Source organism: Equus asinus, chromosome 23 (assembly GCF_041296235.1).
Source record: "Equus asinus isolate D_3611 breed Donkey chromosome 23, EquAss-T2T_v2, whole genome shotgun sequence".
Classification (NCBI taxonomy): domain Eukaryota; kingdom Metazoa; phylum Chordata; class Mammalia; order Perissodactyla; family Equidae; genus Equus; species Equus asinus.
The window spans coordinates 62,452,958-62,471,460 of NC_091812.1; the positions used below are offsets into that span (position 1 = coordinate 62,452,958).

Below are 18,503 nucleotides of genomic sequence, written 5' to 3' on the forward strand. Positions count from 1 at the left end.
CGTAGATGGGCTTGGGATGGCTTTTGGAATGAAGCACCACATCTACGTCTTGGAGGAGATGCTGAGTTCTTGGGGATCCAGCCAGATGAACCAAGAACTAGAAAAATGTGGTCCTTGGAATAGAGTGCCACCTGTGTTCCACATAGATACAGCATAGGGTGGTCAGTGGCTAGATCCACTGGGCTAACTGGAGCCCAGGCTGGTGCTCTGAGCTCTCTGCAGTCCTCAAGTCCAGCTGACTGGACACCTGGAGTCAGGTTCCTTGCTGTCCTGAAGTTGCATTCAGTCTCGGATGTATTCATATAGTCAACACATGTGTGCAGGGCCTGGCGGATATGAGGTGAACCAGATGTTCTCCCAATCCTCTCTCCAAGGAAGGATGAGATAGTCACATAAGCAAGACGGGGCCCTGGAACGATACAGGTGCTGCTGGCATAGACGTCTGTGCAGAGGAGGGGCCCAAACTTGGGGGAGCTGAGGGCCAAGGAAACGGCCCAAGGGAGGTGATGGAGGGGCGCTCCAGGCAGGGGGTGCAGCATGAGAAAAGCTCAGAGGCATAAAAGCCTGGTGGGTGGTTCTGCCTGATGCAGTGAAGGGTTAAGTGGCCAGAGATAATGTTAGAGAGGCCAGCAAAGGCTCAGTCATGGAGGAGCCTGTATGCCACACCAAGGGGTTTGTTTTTCATCCTCAAATCAATAGAGACTGCATAATTTTAATTGAATTGATAACAATAATTGGATAATATTAAAAAGGACCATGTGGTCATGTTGCATTTCAGAAAGATTTCTCAGGAAGCAGAATGGAGAAGGAATTGGAGGAAGTGAGACTGGAGACAGGGAGACAATATGAGTAATGAAGGCAAGAGGTCATGGAGGCCAAATGAGGGCAATGATAGAGGAAATGTAGAGGGGGCAGTGGATATGAGATACGGGGAGGACGTGAAATCAGTCAGACCTAATTCCCTGAACGGAGAGTTAAGGGAGAAGGTTGGGGTGATGCTCCCATCTGCGTAGGGCACCTGGATCATGGTGATGCTGTCCACCCAGACGGGGGAACTGGTAGGTATGGCATCTCTGGGTGGAGAGGTGATGGAAAGCTGACTTTCGGACATTTGAAGAGAGGGGTCCATGAAATATCTCTGTCACTATTTCTATCACTGCCCTAACCATGGCATGTTATAAAGACCTGCTCAAGTGTCCGTATGTGTATTCCAGCTCCCCACCACTTGTGAATGGCAAGCTCTTTGAGCCTAGAGATCCAGGTCTCACTCATCTCTGCGGTCCCAGGACCTGGCACAGTGACTGGTGCCCAACGACAGGTGCTCAATACTTGTCAGTTGAATGGCAGGGTGGGTGCCCCACGAGCGATGACTTCAGCCCATTCCCATCGCTGAGTCCCCCTTGGAATCACATCCCAGACAAGTAGATGAAATCTCCCCTTAAAGGAGTAGAGGGGTGTCCTTTCCCCCCACTAACATCGTGAGGGGCCCTGCAGCTCTGGACAAGTGGCCAGACTTGGGACATGGAGTCGGGTGGCTGAGGAGCCCAGGCAAGGCCAGGCGTGCAGCTGGCTATGCCCAGACCAGGCCTCCCTGTGTGGATGCCCACACCTGGGCGACTCATAGCAGGTGGATGGGCAGGTGGGGGCACTGGAGGCTGGAGGAAGGGTGGGGCAGGATGTGGGCTAAGGGGCCAGGGAAGGTGGCAGGGAGGGGCCAGGAGGAAGCAGCTGCTTTGGTGTTGCCATCTGACAGGCCCACAGCCTCCTTGGGCTCAGCTCCTCCACCTTAAGCCAAACACTCACTCCTCAGCGGGCCGTGACTCAGACCTAATGGATCATGTTGCCGTCATCAAGGAGGGGCTGTGTTCCTGGAAGAGCGGGGCACCAGGCCAAGTCTCCGCAGGCGGCATGAGGGCTGCTGCGCCAGGCTGGGGAGTGCCCACTTAGCTGGCGCCAAGCCCCAGGCGTTCACCCTGACCTGGGCGGGGAGACGGGGCTCACTGGCTCCCTGCCCGAGCGCAGGTTTAGGGCCACTCTGTCTGTATGGCGTTGATCCCAGCACGTGTGTAGGTGCCCAGGGCTTTCAGAGCTTGGCCTCTGCTCTGCTTCCAGGGGTCCCCACTCAGGTACTCCCATGGTGTCACAGAGGCTGCACCCCTCTCACCTCACCCTCTCCTCTTCAGAGCCTCACAGCTGCCCTGGGAATCAGGCTGGGGGTGGTACATATCAGCGGGCCCATTTCTCAGATGGGAGCACATGTGCAGGCCCAAAGAGAGGAAGGGGTGCACCCCAGTTCACCCAACAAGTTAGTGGTAGGGCTGGGACCTGAATGTGGGCTGGCCCTCTCCCTCCTGCCGCATCCTTCCTCATTCATGCCGCTCTAGCCATTACGGACTCCTTGATATTTATATGCCTGAGCATACATGCCAAGCTTTTTCCTACCCCAGGGCCTTTGCACATACAGTTCCTCCACTTGACAGGCTCCTTCCTGCTCGCATGTCGCCATCTAAAAGAGCAGCCTCCTTCCCTTTCATCATTTTCTCCCCTTATGCCACTTAATTTCTCTCCTACAGAACATATCATGAGTTTATTTTGTATTTCTTTGTTGTCAGCTGCTAGAAGGCAGAGACTTTCTCCATCTTATACACAGCTGAATCCCTGGTGACTAGAACAGTCAGTGGAATATAGTAGGCACTTAATTAATATTTGTTGAAGGAATGAACAAACCCAGATCACCTCTCTCTAGTCCAGGGCTCTCTCACTGTCCTCTCTGCATCCCAGGGAAGCTGGGGCAGGGGCCTGATGAGGGCAAGTGGCTCAGGCTGGAGGGAGGCAGCCTTGCCCCTTTGCCAGAGACATGCCGGACACTCTGACCCAGGCCACCTGGGGTCTGGTGCATGTCGGGGGCTCTCTCAGGGCCTCACGGCATCCCAGGAGCATGGAGGGATCAGTGTGGACAGCAGATGCCTCTGCTTCTGAGCTCTTTCCCAGGGCTGCCACCATCTCTGTCCGTGGACCCACTGTCCTTTGCCCCCTCTTGGATCTGTCACTCAACATTAATTGGGCACTTTCTGTGCGCTGGCCTCAGGATTGGCACCCATCCCAGAGAGCTCTATCAGCAAGGCTGACAAGCAAACACGCCCAGAGCACAGGAAGCAGACTCTGACAGAGGAAGTGCGAGCAGTCAGGGTGGGGCATTTGGGGCAGGCAGCAATGACCTTGCCCGGGTTGACCAAGGGCAGTGGGGAAGATTTCAGAAGTGAGGGCTATTTGAGCTGGTATAAGGGATGGGGGGTGGGGGTGTTGCAGATGGAGATGGGAGACCCAGCATTGCCGGCAGAGAGAATAAATTGTGCAAAGTGTTCTGTAGAATGAAGAAGCGTGGGGCCGGGGGGGCTGGGCAAAGGTGAGGCTGACAAGGTAGGTTGGAATCAGACACTGAAGGGCGCCTGGGCTTCGTCACTGGGCAGTGGGCTCCATCACAGCGTTTTGGACAAGGGTGACTTGCCCAGTTTGCATTTTGGGAAGCTCGCCTGGCCGCTGTGCACAGTGGTTTGGAGTGGCAGGTGGGGAGCCAGGTGCATGAGTTAGGAGACCATCAAGGTAGCCAGGTCAGTGATGACGGTGCCAGGACCAGGGCATGGCGGCGAGTGTGGAGGAGGAGGACGGACAGATTCAAGGGCTGAGTAGGAAGCAGAACCTATACGCCCAGTGGGAAGGCACAGGAGGCTGCCAGATTGGCTTCCAGACTCCACCACTGGAAGGTGGTGGGATATGGGTGGGGGGCGGAGATCTGGCCCCCTCGGCCATTGCTGGCTCATCTCGTGCCTCTCTCTGCTCACTGACCTCACCTTAGCTGCTCTGGCCTCTGTTCCCTGGATGTGCCAAGCTTCTTCCTGCTCAGGGTCCTAACACATTCTGTTTCCTCTGCCTGCAACACTGTTCCACTCTGCTACAGCCTGCCCCTCCCGCTCATCCCTTGGCCTCCTCTGACTTCCCAGATGGATTTAGAACTTTTTTTTTTGGTGAAGAAGATTGTCCCTCAGCTAACATCTGTGCCAGTCTTCCTCTATTTTGTATGTGGGAAGCTGCCACAGCATGGCTTGATGAGAGGTGTGTAGGTCCCACACCTAGGATCTGAACCCATGAACCCCAGGCCTCCAAAGTGGAGCATGTGAACTTAACCACTAAGCCACTGGGCCAACCCCAGACTTCCCAGATGGAGAGGTCGGTCTTGGATCCTCCCAGAGCACTGAGTGTGTCTCTTTCATGGGGCTGATCCCAGTGGTGATGACACAGGTCTGCTGGCTGCCCGTTTAGTACTAGTCACTCACTTAACCACAAGCTCCTTGAGGGCAGGAACTATGTCTGACTCATTTCCTGCTGTATCAAACACTCAGTATGGAGCTTGGCACCTCGCTGCTCCTTAAACTCTTGTCGAATGAAGGAATGAATTCTGAATTAATGAATGAGGTTTATTTGGATACACGGACATCCACAGGGATGCTGTCCCATAGCAGTTGGACATAGGAGTCGGGCTTATACTTTGACAGGAGGACCGATCAGGAAGCTTGTTACTACGAGTGAATCTAGGAGGGGTGGGTCCGAGGAAAGACCTTGGGCAGGGGGATGGGAGGTGGGCTCGGCACCCCACAGGCTGCTCTTGATTTTACTCTGGACTTTGAAAGATGCAGAATTCAAGCTTCCTGGTCCCTTGAAGCAGCTAGAACCATCAGCAGCCATTCCTGCCACATTGATAGAGGTCTAACGTCCAAAACAAGGAGGGTGACAAACTCCTTTGCTCCTCCCTGTCCCCGTCTCCCTCTAACCTGGGACACTGGCAGAGAGACCTGGGGGCCAAATGAGAAGTGCAGAGGGGCCCAGGAGCTTCATCATATGCAAGGGTGGGGGCAGGCGAGGGGCTGGACCTGCTAGCCTGGAGGTGCTCATGAACCCCTGGAGGGTTCATGGAGGTGCTCACCTTGGGTTCATGCAGGTGCAGGAGGCTAGAGACAGAGCTGGGACCCCTCAAGGAGTCTCAGGGAACCGACCTCTTGTGTGAGGAAGGACTCTGTTTAAAGCCATCTAAAAATGAGACTGGTAGATAGTGAGCTCCCCGTCGCTGGAGGAGAAATGACTTCCTGGTGGGGTTGCTGTAGGAAGACCTGAGTGGAAGATGGGAGGCAGGACTTAGATGACCTTTAAGGTTCCCCTCCCTTTAGGAGATGATGTTCTTCCTTTAGCACGGGAAATCATTGTTAAATATTTGCTCTGCCTCGCTAGGCAATGGAAGAGCAACTGCCACCCACTTCAGAGGCATCTGCGGGCCCAGGAGGTTCCTGAGGAGGGGCAGGAGGATGCCACAGCTGAGTCAGGGCCCTCAGATTGGGCTTGGCTGCAGATCTGGAGCATCTATCCATCTGTCCGGGTGTCTATCTGGCTGCTTGGGGCCCCCGAAGGGGCTATTCCTGAACAAGAACCCTTCCCACTGACTCATTTAACTATTCTTACGACTTATCTGTAGTCTTGACATCTTTCAAAATAAAAAGGTTTTTTAAAAAACACTGAAACTTTGATTCAAATATTTCAGAGTGAGGCTCAGCATCTGCAGTTTTAAATTCTCCCCAGGGAAATCTCATCTGCAGATGGAGCTGAAAATCACTGCTCTCAATGAACTAGAGAAATGCATATGTAAATCAAACTTTCTTATTCTTTTTATAAATCAGAAAGTCTTTGAAAGCAGATAACCAAATTGCTCATTCATAGACGTTGTAGGAGTATAGGAGAGTTTCAGATACTGAATTTTCTTGAAAAGAATCTTGTCTGTATTTAACCCTTTGAAATGCAAATTAACATATACACTTGAAACAGGAGGGTGTCTTCCTTATGTTTTATTTTGCCTTTTTTCCCCCTCTGTCAGTTGTGCTCTCTTCATAGTGCAAAAAAAGAAATAAAAAGAAATAAAAAGAATCATTTCTGTTTATGTTTACACCTCATTTCACTCTCTGCAAAATGTTTTCCCATCTGCTATCCCCACCCTCATCCTCACAGCAGCCCTAGGAGGGAGACAGAGGCAGAATTATCATCCCATTTTGTGCATGGGTAAACTGAGGTCTGGTTAAGGAAAGTGGCTTTTCTGAGTACACACAGTTGGTTGGCCAAGGCACTGGCAAAGGAACCGGTGACTCCAGCCCCTTTTCCCTCCCTCCTGCTACCTCAAGTTGCTGCTTTTTTTCCTGCCTCTCCTTTTCTTTCTCTCGCTCTCTGACTTAGTGTCTGTTTTTCTCTTTCGACTTCCATTTCCCTCTCCTTCTTGAACGCCCTCAGACTGGTGTCAGCTTTGCAAGCTGTCCAAACTTTTCCTCATGCCGGAAATCTGCCAGCCCCACAGCCCCACGCACCACAAGCTCAGCATCTCTGCCAAGAGCAGGCCCTTTCCGGATGCCAGGGTGCAGAGGTTAACTCTGGGTGATGCTGCCGGTCAGTCCATCTGGCCCCAGATAAGGGTGGGGATCAACACTATAAACAGGCCCCCCATCCTTCCCCCAGCCCAGGCCCCCGCTAGCTCAGGCCACCTCAGCCCAGGATCAGCATGGCCGTCCGCCTGTGGGTGGTCGTCTTGACCTTGGCTGCCCTCCTCGTTGTGGACAGACGTGAGTGGGCAGAGCCTGGATTCTCTGTGGCTTGGTGTTGGTAGGTGAGCTTGGGTGGGACAGGGGCAGGGCCTGGAGCCCCCTGTGAGGCCTCGGTTTTCTGCATATTCCTTCTTTCTGCATGCCTCCACTGTGGTGGGGAAAGCCCCTGGCTAGGAGGAAAGAAACCTGGGTTCAAATCCTGACTTTGGCCCAGAATTGCAAAAGTTCACTCCCCCCGTGGGGCCTCATTTCTCCAGCTGTGAGGTAGAAGGTTGTTCTAGCTCAAAGCTGCCCTGAGCAACTACTGGGCTAGAGCAGCGGCAGGCAGAAGGGAGCAGGCCTCTGGCGGGGAGAGGGGCAAGTCTGCTGGCTGCAGGGCGGTGGGTGCTGAAGGGAGACTGGCCTGAGTCCTCTGAGCTCCCCCTCCACCTGCTGGGCACAGTGCGGGACTGACAGCAAGCAAGCATGTGAGCACGGGAGCCCCGCCCCGGGCGGGACACACGCAGCTGGAGCGGGGCCTCCTCGGGGCCTGGGCATCTCTACAGCCTCACACTTAGTGACACTACCAGGCATTGTTCTGGGCCCTTAAAATAGGCCAGTGACTAAAACAGAGTAAAAGAACTGTCCTGACGGAGCTTAAATCCAATGCCAGAGCAGGGAGGGGAACAGACAGTAAACAAGATTGGTGCAGTGTGTGTTCAACAGGATGTCAAAAGGTGATAAAGGTTAAAGGGAAAATATTGGAAGGGGGTTGGAGATTGGAAGGGGGTTGCAATGTTAAATCAGGAGAATTCTCTCTCAGAGTCTGATATTTGAGCAAAACTTGAAGGAGGTGGCAGTGAGCCATGTGGATAACTGGGAGAAGTGGGTTCCAAGCAGAGGGAACAGCCAGTGCAAAGGCCCTGAGGTAGGAGCATGCCTGGAGTGTTTGAGGTACCGCAAGGAGGCCAGTGCAGGAGGAGGGGAGTGAGAGGCAGGGTGCAGAGTGATGGGAGAAGAGATGATAGAGGCAACTGGAAAGATACTGGGTAAGGCTTTGAAGGCCAAATGAGAGGCACTGAGGGTTCCAAGCAGAGTTATGTGTTAAAAAGATTGCTCTGGTTGCTACGTCGAGAATAGACTAAACAGGGAAGCAGGGAGACTACTTATGACCCACCTGGACAAAGCCATGATGTTATAGGGCAGGGCCTGGCAGGACCCCAAGGCCATTGACCTCATGGCTAGTCCCACACCCATTTCCCCAGCCAGGGACATAGATTTAGGGGCTGGAGCAACGAGAATGGGTCTGGGGGCTCTGACCCAGCACAGCCTGCTTCCTCCCAGCCTGGCATCTCTTTCCTGAGCAGTCCTCCGGTGAGCAACACCGAGGAGCTCTGCCCTGAAGAGCGTCCTTGTGCCCATTTCAGAGTCTTGCCTGGGCGGAGTGAGGAGGGGGCACCTTGGGCCAAGGTCAAGGACAGCCTGGTGGCAAATGCAATTTCTTCCTGCATCCTCCAGGAAGGAAGGTTCTGAAGTCCTCCTTCCCATAATGCACTTATGGTCAGTTCCTTGAACAGTCACTGTGTGGAGGGCATTGCCACATGGGAGCAGAGACAAAGGAGCCCCAAGGAGCTCCTTTAGGTCCATGGGAGGCAGGACTGACCCAGCGAGTGGGACAGCATGTGGCAGCATGAAAGAAGCTGCTATGTTCTGAATGTCTGTGGGCCCCAAATTCATGTGTTGAAATCCTAACCCCCCAAGGTGATGGAACTGGGAGGGGACTTTTGGAAGGTGAGTAGGTCAGGAGGGTGGGGCCTTCAGGAATGGGATTAGTGTCCTTATAAAAGAGGCCCCAGGGAGCTCCCTCGCTCCTTCCCCCATGTGAGTACACAGGGAGAAAGAGGGGCTATGAACCAGGAAGATGGCCCTTGACAGACACCAAATCTTCTAGGGCCGTGATGTTGGACAGCCCAGCCTCCAGAACCACGAGAAATAAGTGTTTGTTGTTTATAAGCCCCCAAGTTTTCGGTATTTTTGATATAGCAGCCCAAATGGACTAACAGAAGCCTGAATTCAGGCCTGCTCAGGAAACACTGGGGGCATCAGGGAAGGTTTCACAAGGAGGTGGCATCTGAGCCTCGAGAGGAGGGTGTGAGTCAATAGGAAGAGAAGGGGAACAAGGACACTTCAGGCAGAGGAACAGCATGGACCAGAGCAGAGCCTGTTCTGGGAGGAGCAAGCAGAGAGGGCTAGCTGGGCGTGGGCACATGGAGGGGTGCACAGGAAGGGAGCCCAGAGAGGAAGTTTGGCATCAGCCCATGCTGTGCCCTAAACATAAGATGAACAAGCTTAGTGACCATGACAGGAAGCCATGCAAGGGCTTTATACTTTTTTAATGCTTTTTGGTCCCTTATTAGTTACATACCATGAAATGCACAAATCATATCACTCAAGGAATCTTGCTCAATGAGTTTTGACAATGCATATTCCTGTGTAACCCAAACCCCTATCAAGACACAGAACATTTTTGTTGCCCCAGAAATTTCCCTCCTGCCGGTCAATTCCCTCCCTGACTCCAACTCCAGAGGCAACCACGGCTCTTTCTTCCACCATAGGTTAGTTTGGCCTGTTCTAGAATGTCACATAGAAAGTTGCACTGTGGGGCTGGCCCTGTGGCTAAGTGGTTAAGTTTGCGTGCTCCGCTGCAGGCGGCCCGGTGTTTCGTTGGTTCGAATCCTGGGCACGGACATGGCACCGCTCATCAAACCACGCTGAGGCAGCATCCCACAAGCCACAACTAGAAGGACCCACAACGAACAATATACAACTATGTACCGGGGGGGCTTTGGAGAGAAAAAGGAAAAAAAATAAAATCTTAAAAAAAAAAAAAAAGAAAGTTGCATTGCCCCCCAGGCTGCCCACGACCTTGGCCCGAGGTGGCCCCTCCATACGGCAGGTAGTCTTTTGCGTCTGGCTTCTTTTGCAGGTTTCAGCAGGTTTTCGAGGTTCAGCCATGCTGTTGCATGTGTCAGTTGTCTATTCCTTTTTATTGCTGGGCTGTATCCCTCTGTGTGTGTGTGTGTCAACAGTCTCTCCATCCTCCTCTTGAAGGACATCTGGGTAATTTCAAGTTCTGGCAATTCTGGCACAGAAAGGGTTGTGAGCAGTGTGGTGATGGGCCAGACCTGCACTTGATGCCCCAATGCCACAGTGCGACAGCACATCAGAGGTCCTTTACTCTCCATTCCCCTCTGCCCCTCTACCCTGGAAATTGCTAGCAAGAGCATCCCCAGGAAAAGCTAAAACCACAGTGCTCTGCATGCCTCCCAGTGACGGAGAGCTCTCCACTTCTGGAGACAGCCTCCTTCACTGAGACATAGTTCCCACCAAGAGAAAGTTTTGGAACCCAAACCTGCCGCTCTGAAGCCTCCTCGCATGGATGGGCTCTGCCCTGTGACGCTGAGAAGAGTCACCTCTCCCTTGTTCCCAGGACAGCCCTTCAGAGACTTGGGGAGCCACCCACCCTCCTCCACTTTACAGACACCTTCCCTCCACCTGTGGCCTTGGATGTGGCTCCGGTTCCCTCCTCCCCATCATGCTCGCCAGTCACGTCACAGTTGGCTCGTGTCCTGGAAGCAGTTCGTCTAGACCTGGAGGGGCTGTGGGGCACACAGGTGTGAGTGGAGAGAACCAGGCTGTGTGCATCCCAGCGCTGCCCTCAACAAGCTGTGTGCTTCCCCTGTGAGTTTCCCGTTTCCCCAGGAAACAGAGTCGGATCTGCACGTGGTCTATGCGGGGTGCTCAGGGGTGACACCCATGGAGGATGAGGGAAGTTGACTGTGATGCAGTGCAGCAGAGGCCTCCGATGACCCAGCGGGGAGCTTGGCGCTGGGTGGCCCTTCAGCACTGTGTGAAGGCAGACAAGGGGTTTGGGCCGTTGTACCCACATCAACCCGGGGTGGACACGGGCTGTTTCTGGGAGGGGGATGCGACCTTGGGCAAGGCACTCCCCTTCTCTGAGACTAATTCCTGGGAAGGAACGCAATATCCCTGGCAGCTGAGGAATGAGTGCCTCAGCCATTGGTGGGGTCTGGCTGGCAGGCCACAGCATCCACTACTGCCTCCTTTGCTCCCTGTCACATGGCAGTGAGAGGTGTGAATAGTTAAGAGCACAGATTCTCAATGCCGGGCACACAGTAGCTGAATTGCTATTTTATTGTTATATGGTACATAACAATCTCAGTGGAATCTGACGAGGAACAGGCTGGACTGTCACCTCCCTAATTCTTTACTTTCTCTCTCTGTTTATGTAACCCGAGGTCACAGTGGCTTTCTGGGAACCTCACTGTCTGGTGACTCACTACTTTCCTTGAGGAATTCCGAGTTGGGTAGTGGCTGGGATAGGTCCCCTGCAGGTCCTCAGACCCCTGGACCTGGGCCTGGAGCTGACATCACTTAATTCTTGCCTTTTTGCCTTTCAGAAGTGCCAGCGTCGGCAGGAAAGCCCATTTTCTCAAGAATGGTAAGGTGGCCATGGCAGTTCTGGCCCCAGGGCTGCTGTTCTGGCCTTTCGCCTGCAGAGGGGAGCCCTCTCCATCATCCATGCTGGGAAACCAGCGTTTTTCTTCTTTACACTCCTGCTCAGATGACTCCGATGGCTCCACAGTGGCCGGGGTGGCCTCCTGAGCCTATATGTTCCCAGAGTAGCCCTTCCAGGCCGAGCAGGCCCAGCCCCCTTGCCAAAGTTGCAAACTTGACCTCAGGGCCCTGGAGAGATCTGCGCGACCGGGTCTCCAAGGCCCCGCTGCGGCAGTGAGATCCCCGGCCCAGGTCCGGCAGGACAGCACGCTCTCTGCTCCGCACAGTGCAGAGGGCAGGCCGCGGGGTTCTGGCCCAGGAGGCGACCCAGTGCACTGATGGCCTCGTGGAGTGTGCCAGCCTCTCCACCACACTCCGCCGTCTACCCCTGCACTCTGGAGCACAGACACCAAGGGGTCCCTGAACCCCAATTCCACCTTGGCCCTGGCTCTGCTGTCTCCGGGGCCCAAGGCAGTGGCACTGGCCTCCTTGAGACCCTCATCCCACTCTTCACCTAGGGGACAGGAGGCACAGAGCCACCTCCAGCCATCAGCATCGGCGTCTTGGCCATCAGCCTGGCAGAGCCCAGCCCCACTTACTCTGCGCCAGCCCAAGTGCCAGACACTTTACATGCATTATCTCAATTATTCACAGGTCTCGCAGATGAGGAAACTGAGGCTTGGAGAGTGGAAATGGCTCTTCCAAGTTTACACAGCCAATCAGTGCGGCACCCAGGTCTCCAGGGCCCGGGGCCTCCACTGCACCGCCCTGCCTCGCCCTGCCTCCCACCCCGACCCCTTCCCAGGGCTGACCAAGTTCTGACTCTGACCTCAGGCTGGCCTGAAACCCTTTCAGACCGAGCCTCAGTCAAGCCCAGGCCCTGTCCCACTTCTCCAGCCTTCTCACACCAAGAGCCCGGGAGGTCACGCAGGGCGGGGTGAGTTCAGGAGCCCAGGGAGGATGGCCTCCTGGGAATGATGGGTGGTGCTGTCTCCTGGGGTCCTCAGCGGAACCAGCGCAGAGGTTCTAGTGAGACCCTCTGAGGAGTGTGTGCACCCGTCCCCAGGAGCTTCAGAGCACAAACTCATTCCACACGCTTAAACACAGGCACACACCTGGAGGCCCGCATACCTGGGCTCAGCAGACACAGGTGCACACTTTGTACACTCCCACAGCCACACACACACACACATACCAGCAAACACACCAAGGGGCCCCTAGTGGTTGGTTTCATGCTCACTGGAGCCACGCTGGCACCTTCTTGAATCGGGCTCCTCCCTGGAGCCCTGCTGGTTCAAGCAGAGCCCCTGGGTCCCTCGCTGCCTCTGAATCCCTGTGTGCCCTCCCTTCCTCCCTCCTCCACAGCCCATGTGACCACGTGGCAGAGTCTCTAGACTGTCCCCAGACATCCAGCCTGGTCTACGGCACTGACCAGGTCACGTATGACAATGACTGCCAGCTCTGCTTGACCCGGATGTAAGTCCACCCCCAGCTTCCCCTGGGCTTGCTTGGGTGGTCCCATCTCTGTGCACACGCATCTGAAAGGAGCAAGACTTGACCTGCATCATCCTTCACATACACTCAGCCTGAGCAGAGTCCTCCAACATGACACAGGCCCCCAACAGACTAAACACAACTGTAATTCAAAGGCAGCATGTGGCCCAGCAGAAAGCCACGGCTGGGACAGGGCTGTGGGCGGGGCTGGGTTCTTCTGGTTCTACCCGACTCACTAGGCAACCTCACTTGTCTATTTATTCCTCCTGCCAGCAATTCTGTATTGAGTACCTACTATGTGCTGGATGCTGGGGCTACCACAGGACAATGAGCTAGACAGCATGACGCCTCCGGGGCATGTGCTCAGTCTGTGGGGGAAACCACGCTGACCGTCGGCCAACTGCAGCACAGGATGCTCAAGGCTCAGACAGGGCTGCCCAGGGGACTGGGGGTGCAGGGCAAGGGCAGAGAAGACTTCCCAGAGGAGGTGACATCTCAGCTCAGCCCTGAGGGAGTAGAAATGAGCTAGGAAAAGGCAGGAAGAAGGGAAGGTAATTCTAAGTAAAGAAATGAGTTTGGAAAGGTCTAGAAGGGAAAGGAAGTCTCTATTTGAGGAAATATAAGAAGCTGGATGTGCTGGAGGATAAAGTTTAAAGGAGAATGGGAGAGGCGAGAAACGAGTCTAGAGAGGTGAGCAGGGCCAGATAAGACCCTGGTACGTCAGATTGCCCATTTGGTCTCATTTCCTCATTAATAGGACCCTTGAGCTGACCAGAGCTCAGAGAAATCGTGGAAGAGAAGAAAGCCTTTGGAAGCTGTAGCCCTCTAGACAGATGGGCAGGACAGCAGGACAGGGTCCTAACTTAGCAAAAGATCATGACAATGAAAGACTCACGGTTACATGGTGGGTGGAAGTGACAGGCTGGGAGGCTGGACGTGAGGAGTAGGGGGTGCAGGGAGACAAGAGCAACATTCCTAACTTGTGAGCTTGGGTGGCTGGCGGTGCCATGTGCCCACACGGGGGGCAGGGGGATGGAGTAGGTTTGTGCAACAATGCTGCTTGTGGACAGTTGGGCCTCTGGGACCTCTCAGTGGAGAAGTGCAATGGACAACTGCATGAACAGGCCCAGAATTCAGGACAGAGGTCCAGGCCAGACAGATTTGTAGCCACTAGCATGCAGTGGCGGTTGGAAGCCCAGACAGCTGAAATCTCCCAGGGGGGAGTGCAAGAGAGAGAAGCCATAGAAGGATATGCCCAGGGCGCCCTGAGCTGCCCTGCACCACACATTGGGTGGGTGGGTAGGGCTCAGCAGCGTGTTTGGAGGGACTGGGCCAGTGTCCCTGACGGAGACATTCCAATTCTTAAGGAAGTGGCCTCATCCTTGTCTCCTGTGACCCTATAAAAACCAAGAGGACATCCAGATCAGGAAGGATGGCAAATGCCAATCCCACAGGAGCCCCTTAAGCCAGGAAGCTTCAGGCTGGAGAGCGGTGGTGGCAATGGAGAGGATGTGACGTGAAATAAAAGATGCAGCCAACCTAGCCCAGTGAGCCAGTTATCTTTTGGGACTCCGAGGAGGCAGCTGTAGGGGTGGAGATCTTGCCCTGTCCGCCCTGCTCTGAACCTGATGCCCTCTCCATCACTCCAATGCTCCTCCAGCCCCGAGAGAGCCCAGGTATCTTCTGTCTGCCTGAGGTCAGGGCTCTGAGAGGCCAGCCCAAGCCCAGGTCACAGCCCAGCGCTCCTGTCTGCCCCCACCTGGCCTGTCACTGAGGCCAAGAACCTAGGTGAGATCAGTACCCTCCGCCACTGCCAGGGTACATGGTCCGGCCTCAGACGGCCTTTGTGAGGGTCCCACATCCCTCGTGGCCTCCCTGGGTTATACTGGTGCCCTGAGTCTCTCTCTCCCTCTCTCTCTCTCTCTCTCACACACACACACACACACCCCACCATGACTGATATTCAGGCAGCTTGTTAAAACCTTGAACTAGGTCTGTAAGTTGAAGGCAGGTGCTGCCCCGAGCCCTTGCGTGCCCCCTGCACCCCGGCCACCCACAGTGGATGACTCCAGACCTTGCTCTGCTCTTTGCGTCAACATCCACTGACTGGTTGTAAAATATGCGACATTAGCCATGACCTCAGGCACACACAGCACACATGCACACATACCACAGCCCACAGGAACACGCAGCATCCAGAAACCCCATAGAGAGAGATCCCAGCCTGTGGCATATGTCAAATACCCGCTTGTTTGCCCAAAGCCTACGGGAGGAGCCTCTTAGAAATGGTGGCAGGACAAAGGAGTGCGTAGATGGGCCTGGCCAGGAGGAAGCAGTTTCACATGGACCCAGATTCCTGCTCTAGGGTGGGCAACAGAGCAGGAAACGCCCAGTGGGAAAACACACACACCAAGGTCTGGAAGGAGAGTGGGGGCAGGGAAGGCAGGAACCAACATTCCCCGGACCATCAAAATGGGAACTCCGGGCATGAATGGTTGCTGACACAGTCGCAGGTGACAGGGACTGTGAGGTCACCCACAGCCCTTCTACTGCTACTGATAATAGAAACTGCTGTTTCCCAGCCGCATAGGAATGATGTATGATTAAATTTGGCTGTGAGAGACCAAAAAACCAAAACAACAGTAGCTTAAACAGATAAAAGTTAATTTCTTTCAAACACAGACCTATGTAGTATGCCAACTCCACGCTCCTTCCATATTGTTACTCTGCTATCCTCATCACACAGTTTCCACCTCAAGTTCCAAGATAGCTGCTCCAACTCCAGCCATTATGTCTACATTCCAGTTGAGAGGAAAAGAAAGGCACGCTACTGGCTCTGATGATGCTTCCTATAAGATGTATACACTGTCTGCATCCCATTGACTAAAACGTGGTCTCTTAGCCATGCTGGTGCAATAAGACTGGGAAATATAGTTTTTATCTCATTGGCCATGTGCTAAGCTGAGAACTAGGAGTTCACTCATTGTAAGAGGAGAGTGGGTATTGATGACATCTGAGTCTCTGCCCTTAGCGGGAAGCCCCTCTTACACCCAAGTAGCACAGCTCAGCCAACCATCCCCTCAGTGACCTTCCATCCTAGGCATCTGCTCACACGATGAAAAACCACAGAGACCAAGCCTAAATAACGTGCCAGGCACCACACTGGAAGAAATACCTAATTCCCAATTTTCAAATGTGGAAACTGTGGCCCCACTTCTGGGAACCACCCTGGAACGCATCTATGGCATGTGCCCCGCTGCCCTGGCCATTGCTGATTGGCCAGGTTCTTCCCCAGGACTTTTCAAATTGAAAATAAGGAAACAGAGGCAGCTCCTCCCCGGTAGTGAAGCTGTAAGATGGATGAAGTGGGGGCTGCCGGCAGCCACATTTCCTACTTTGGAAGAAGCAGGATTGAGCGAACAACACCAACACGCAAAGAAAGCCACATGGAGAGTGATTCCGGGTAATGTTTGTGTGCCTGAAGCCCAGCTGCCCCTGACCCTCCCCAAGTCACCTGGGATAACTCGACATGCTGCCATAAGTTTTCTGTTTTGACAATCTCTTTGGAATTAGGTTTCTGATACTTTCGACCAAAGAAGCCTAACTGCCAGAGGAAGGAGGGTTTCCTGGAGGAGGTAACCATCAAGTTGGGCCTTGAAGGATAAGTGGAATCGTTAACTGAACAGCCTGTGGGAGATTCCTCCAGCTCTGCGAGGCTGAAGGATAACTGTGGGATCACAAAGCCCCATCTGTCCCCCTGCAGTGGGACTGATCCTGTCCCAGGAAAGTGGGCAGCTGAGGAGTGTCCTCTCCCTGCTCACAGGCAGAAACACCCTTGGACGGGCAGGTCTGCGTGGATGGGCTGTGGGCACAGGCCCCGGGCACCACCCTGCACGTGTGCTGGGCAGCCCATGCCTTAGGGCCTCTTTTCTCAACCCTTAAATAAGACGGGGCGTTGATGCTGTGAACTCCAGTGCTGCTGTAGCTCCAGCGGCCAAGTGCAGCCGTGGGAACTGCACTCTCGACATGTGGATCCAACACTCAGTCATCCTCCAAATATTTATTAAGCACCTACTATAAACCAGACAACGTGCCGAAATATGCTGTTAAGACAAAGAGGCTCCTTAACCAAGGGACGTACAGTCTACTGTTAAAGGCAGATAGTAATCAAAAAATCCCATAAATAAATCATCACAGACTATGACAAATGCTGTTTATCATACAGAAAAGAAAAGTCATGGCAAGCTGTAAGAGGACGTCACCTGGGGGCTTGATACGTTCTCAGACAGACGGCAGGTGAGGCTTCTCCATGGAAGAGATATCTGAGTTAAGTTCTGAAGACTGAATATGAGTCATCCAGGACAGGGAGGTGGGGGGCTGTCCAAGCAGAGGAACCATGTGTACAAAGACCCCAGGTCAGGTGAGAGTACAGAGCATCTGAGGACCCAAACCAAGACCAGAGTGGCTGACAGCAGAGAGCAAACAGGAGAGCGGCTGGAGAGGAGATGTGAGGAGTGCAGGGCAAGGACACTGGCCTTGATCCTAAGAGGAATGAGGAACCACAGGAGCTTTCTAAGCAGGGGACCGACACCATAAGATTTGTACTTCATGATCACTCAGCATGCTGGGTGGAGAATGAATTGGAGAGAGCCAGAGAGGAAGTGGAAAGACCAACATGTGAGATAAATAGAGGGAGAGGGAGAGAGAGAAAATGAGAGTGAGCTACCCCCTGTCAGTTGGGCAGCAGTAGAGATGAAGAGCAAAAACTGCCCATCTTTATGTCCTGGCCTTGCCACTGACTCTAGAACCTCGAGCAAATTCCCTAAGCTCTCTCAGTTTCCTTCTCTCTAAAATGGGGTAGTATCTGTCTACCTCCTAGGTTGTGTGATTATTAAATGACTAATACACCTAAAGACCTTAGAACAGCATGTGGCACACAGTAACCTCTCATTAATTGTGGCCTGAGGCCACATAGCTACTATACAAAAACAGATGAATACTGAACTGCTCTGATTACAGTTGGGGGTGGGCTGGGCCCTGAGCCTCAGCTACTTGTCCACCCCTCCCGCCACCTTATCCTTACTCCCACCCACACAGCCCTAAATTCCTTGGATTTCAGTGTCTGTCTGCCAAATAAGGTCGGCCTCAAAGTGGCCTCTTGGGAGCCTGTCTCCTGGGCACTGTGGAAAAAAATGGGGTGAGAAGAGCTGAGCCGTTTAAAGAGTTCTAGCATACAGGGCCACTCTCAACTTTGTTAAACATAAGCTACGACTAGAAACACCACTTTATCTATCCAAAAAAAAGTTTAAACACTCTTCTGCTTGCTGATGTGTATATAAACTGTTTTCTGGATTTTTAAAAAAATAACAGTGGGGGTAGGAGGCAGGCCACAAAATGCAGAACAGCCTTGAAGGAAATAGGCTCTCAAGAAGGTACGGCTGACAGAAACGCCTCTGAAGGAACTCCTGGGAGGTTTATGGTTCCCTTCCCCACCCGCTGGCTTTCCTCACCCTGGCTCCCCTCTCTGCCCCTCCGAAGCCATGGTTCTGACTTGGTTGCAAGCAGAGACTCAGATGACACTGGGTTCTAACCTTCTAGAGATTTGCCTGGGGACAAGGAAGTCTAGGCATTAACCACAGGCCCCACCCCAGGAATGGCCCCTGAGATCTCACAGCCTGTGGCTGGACAGGGTCACTGGAAGAGGAGAACGGGGTCTGTGAACTGACCACCGAGTCCCAAAATTAGGTCACAACAAGGGATACTTGGACTACCTGTGCGTCAAACACCTGCTCTGAGCCATTCCCAACACTCCTGACC

The 18,503-nt window shown here is 53.6% G+C and overlaps 1 protein-coding gene across 1 annotated transcript; it reads left to right on the forward strand.

Moving 5' to 3' along the window:
• The first annotated feature begins 3,322 nt into the window (after positions 1 to 3,322).
• SPINK4 (serine peptidase inhibitor Kazal type 4) lies at positions 3,323 to 16,875 on the forward strand. The gene is made up of 2 exons (XM_014857486.3): positions 3,323 to 6,689; positions 12,227 to 16,875. Exons 1-2 carry the CDS (start codon positions 6,593 to 6,595, stop codon positions 12,670 to 12,672), a joined length of 543 nt encoding a protein of 180 aa, XP_014712972.1. The 5' UTR covers positions 3,323 to 6,592; the 3' UTR covers positions 12,673 to 16,875.
• Positions 16,876 to 18,503: the final 1,628 nt, after the last annotated feature.

Coding starts and splice junctions, on each gene's coding strand:
- SPINK4 (XM_014857486.3), top strand. CDS start 6,593: ATGGCCGTCCGCCTGTGGGTGGTCGTCTTGACCTTGGCTGCCCTCCTC. Junction 6,690..12,226: donor TGGATTCTCTGTGGCTTGGT/GTTGGTAGGTGA, acceptor GGTTCTAGTGAG/ACCCTCTGAGGAGTGTGTGC.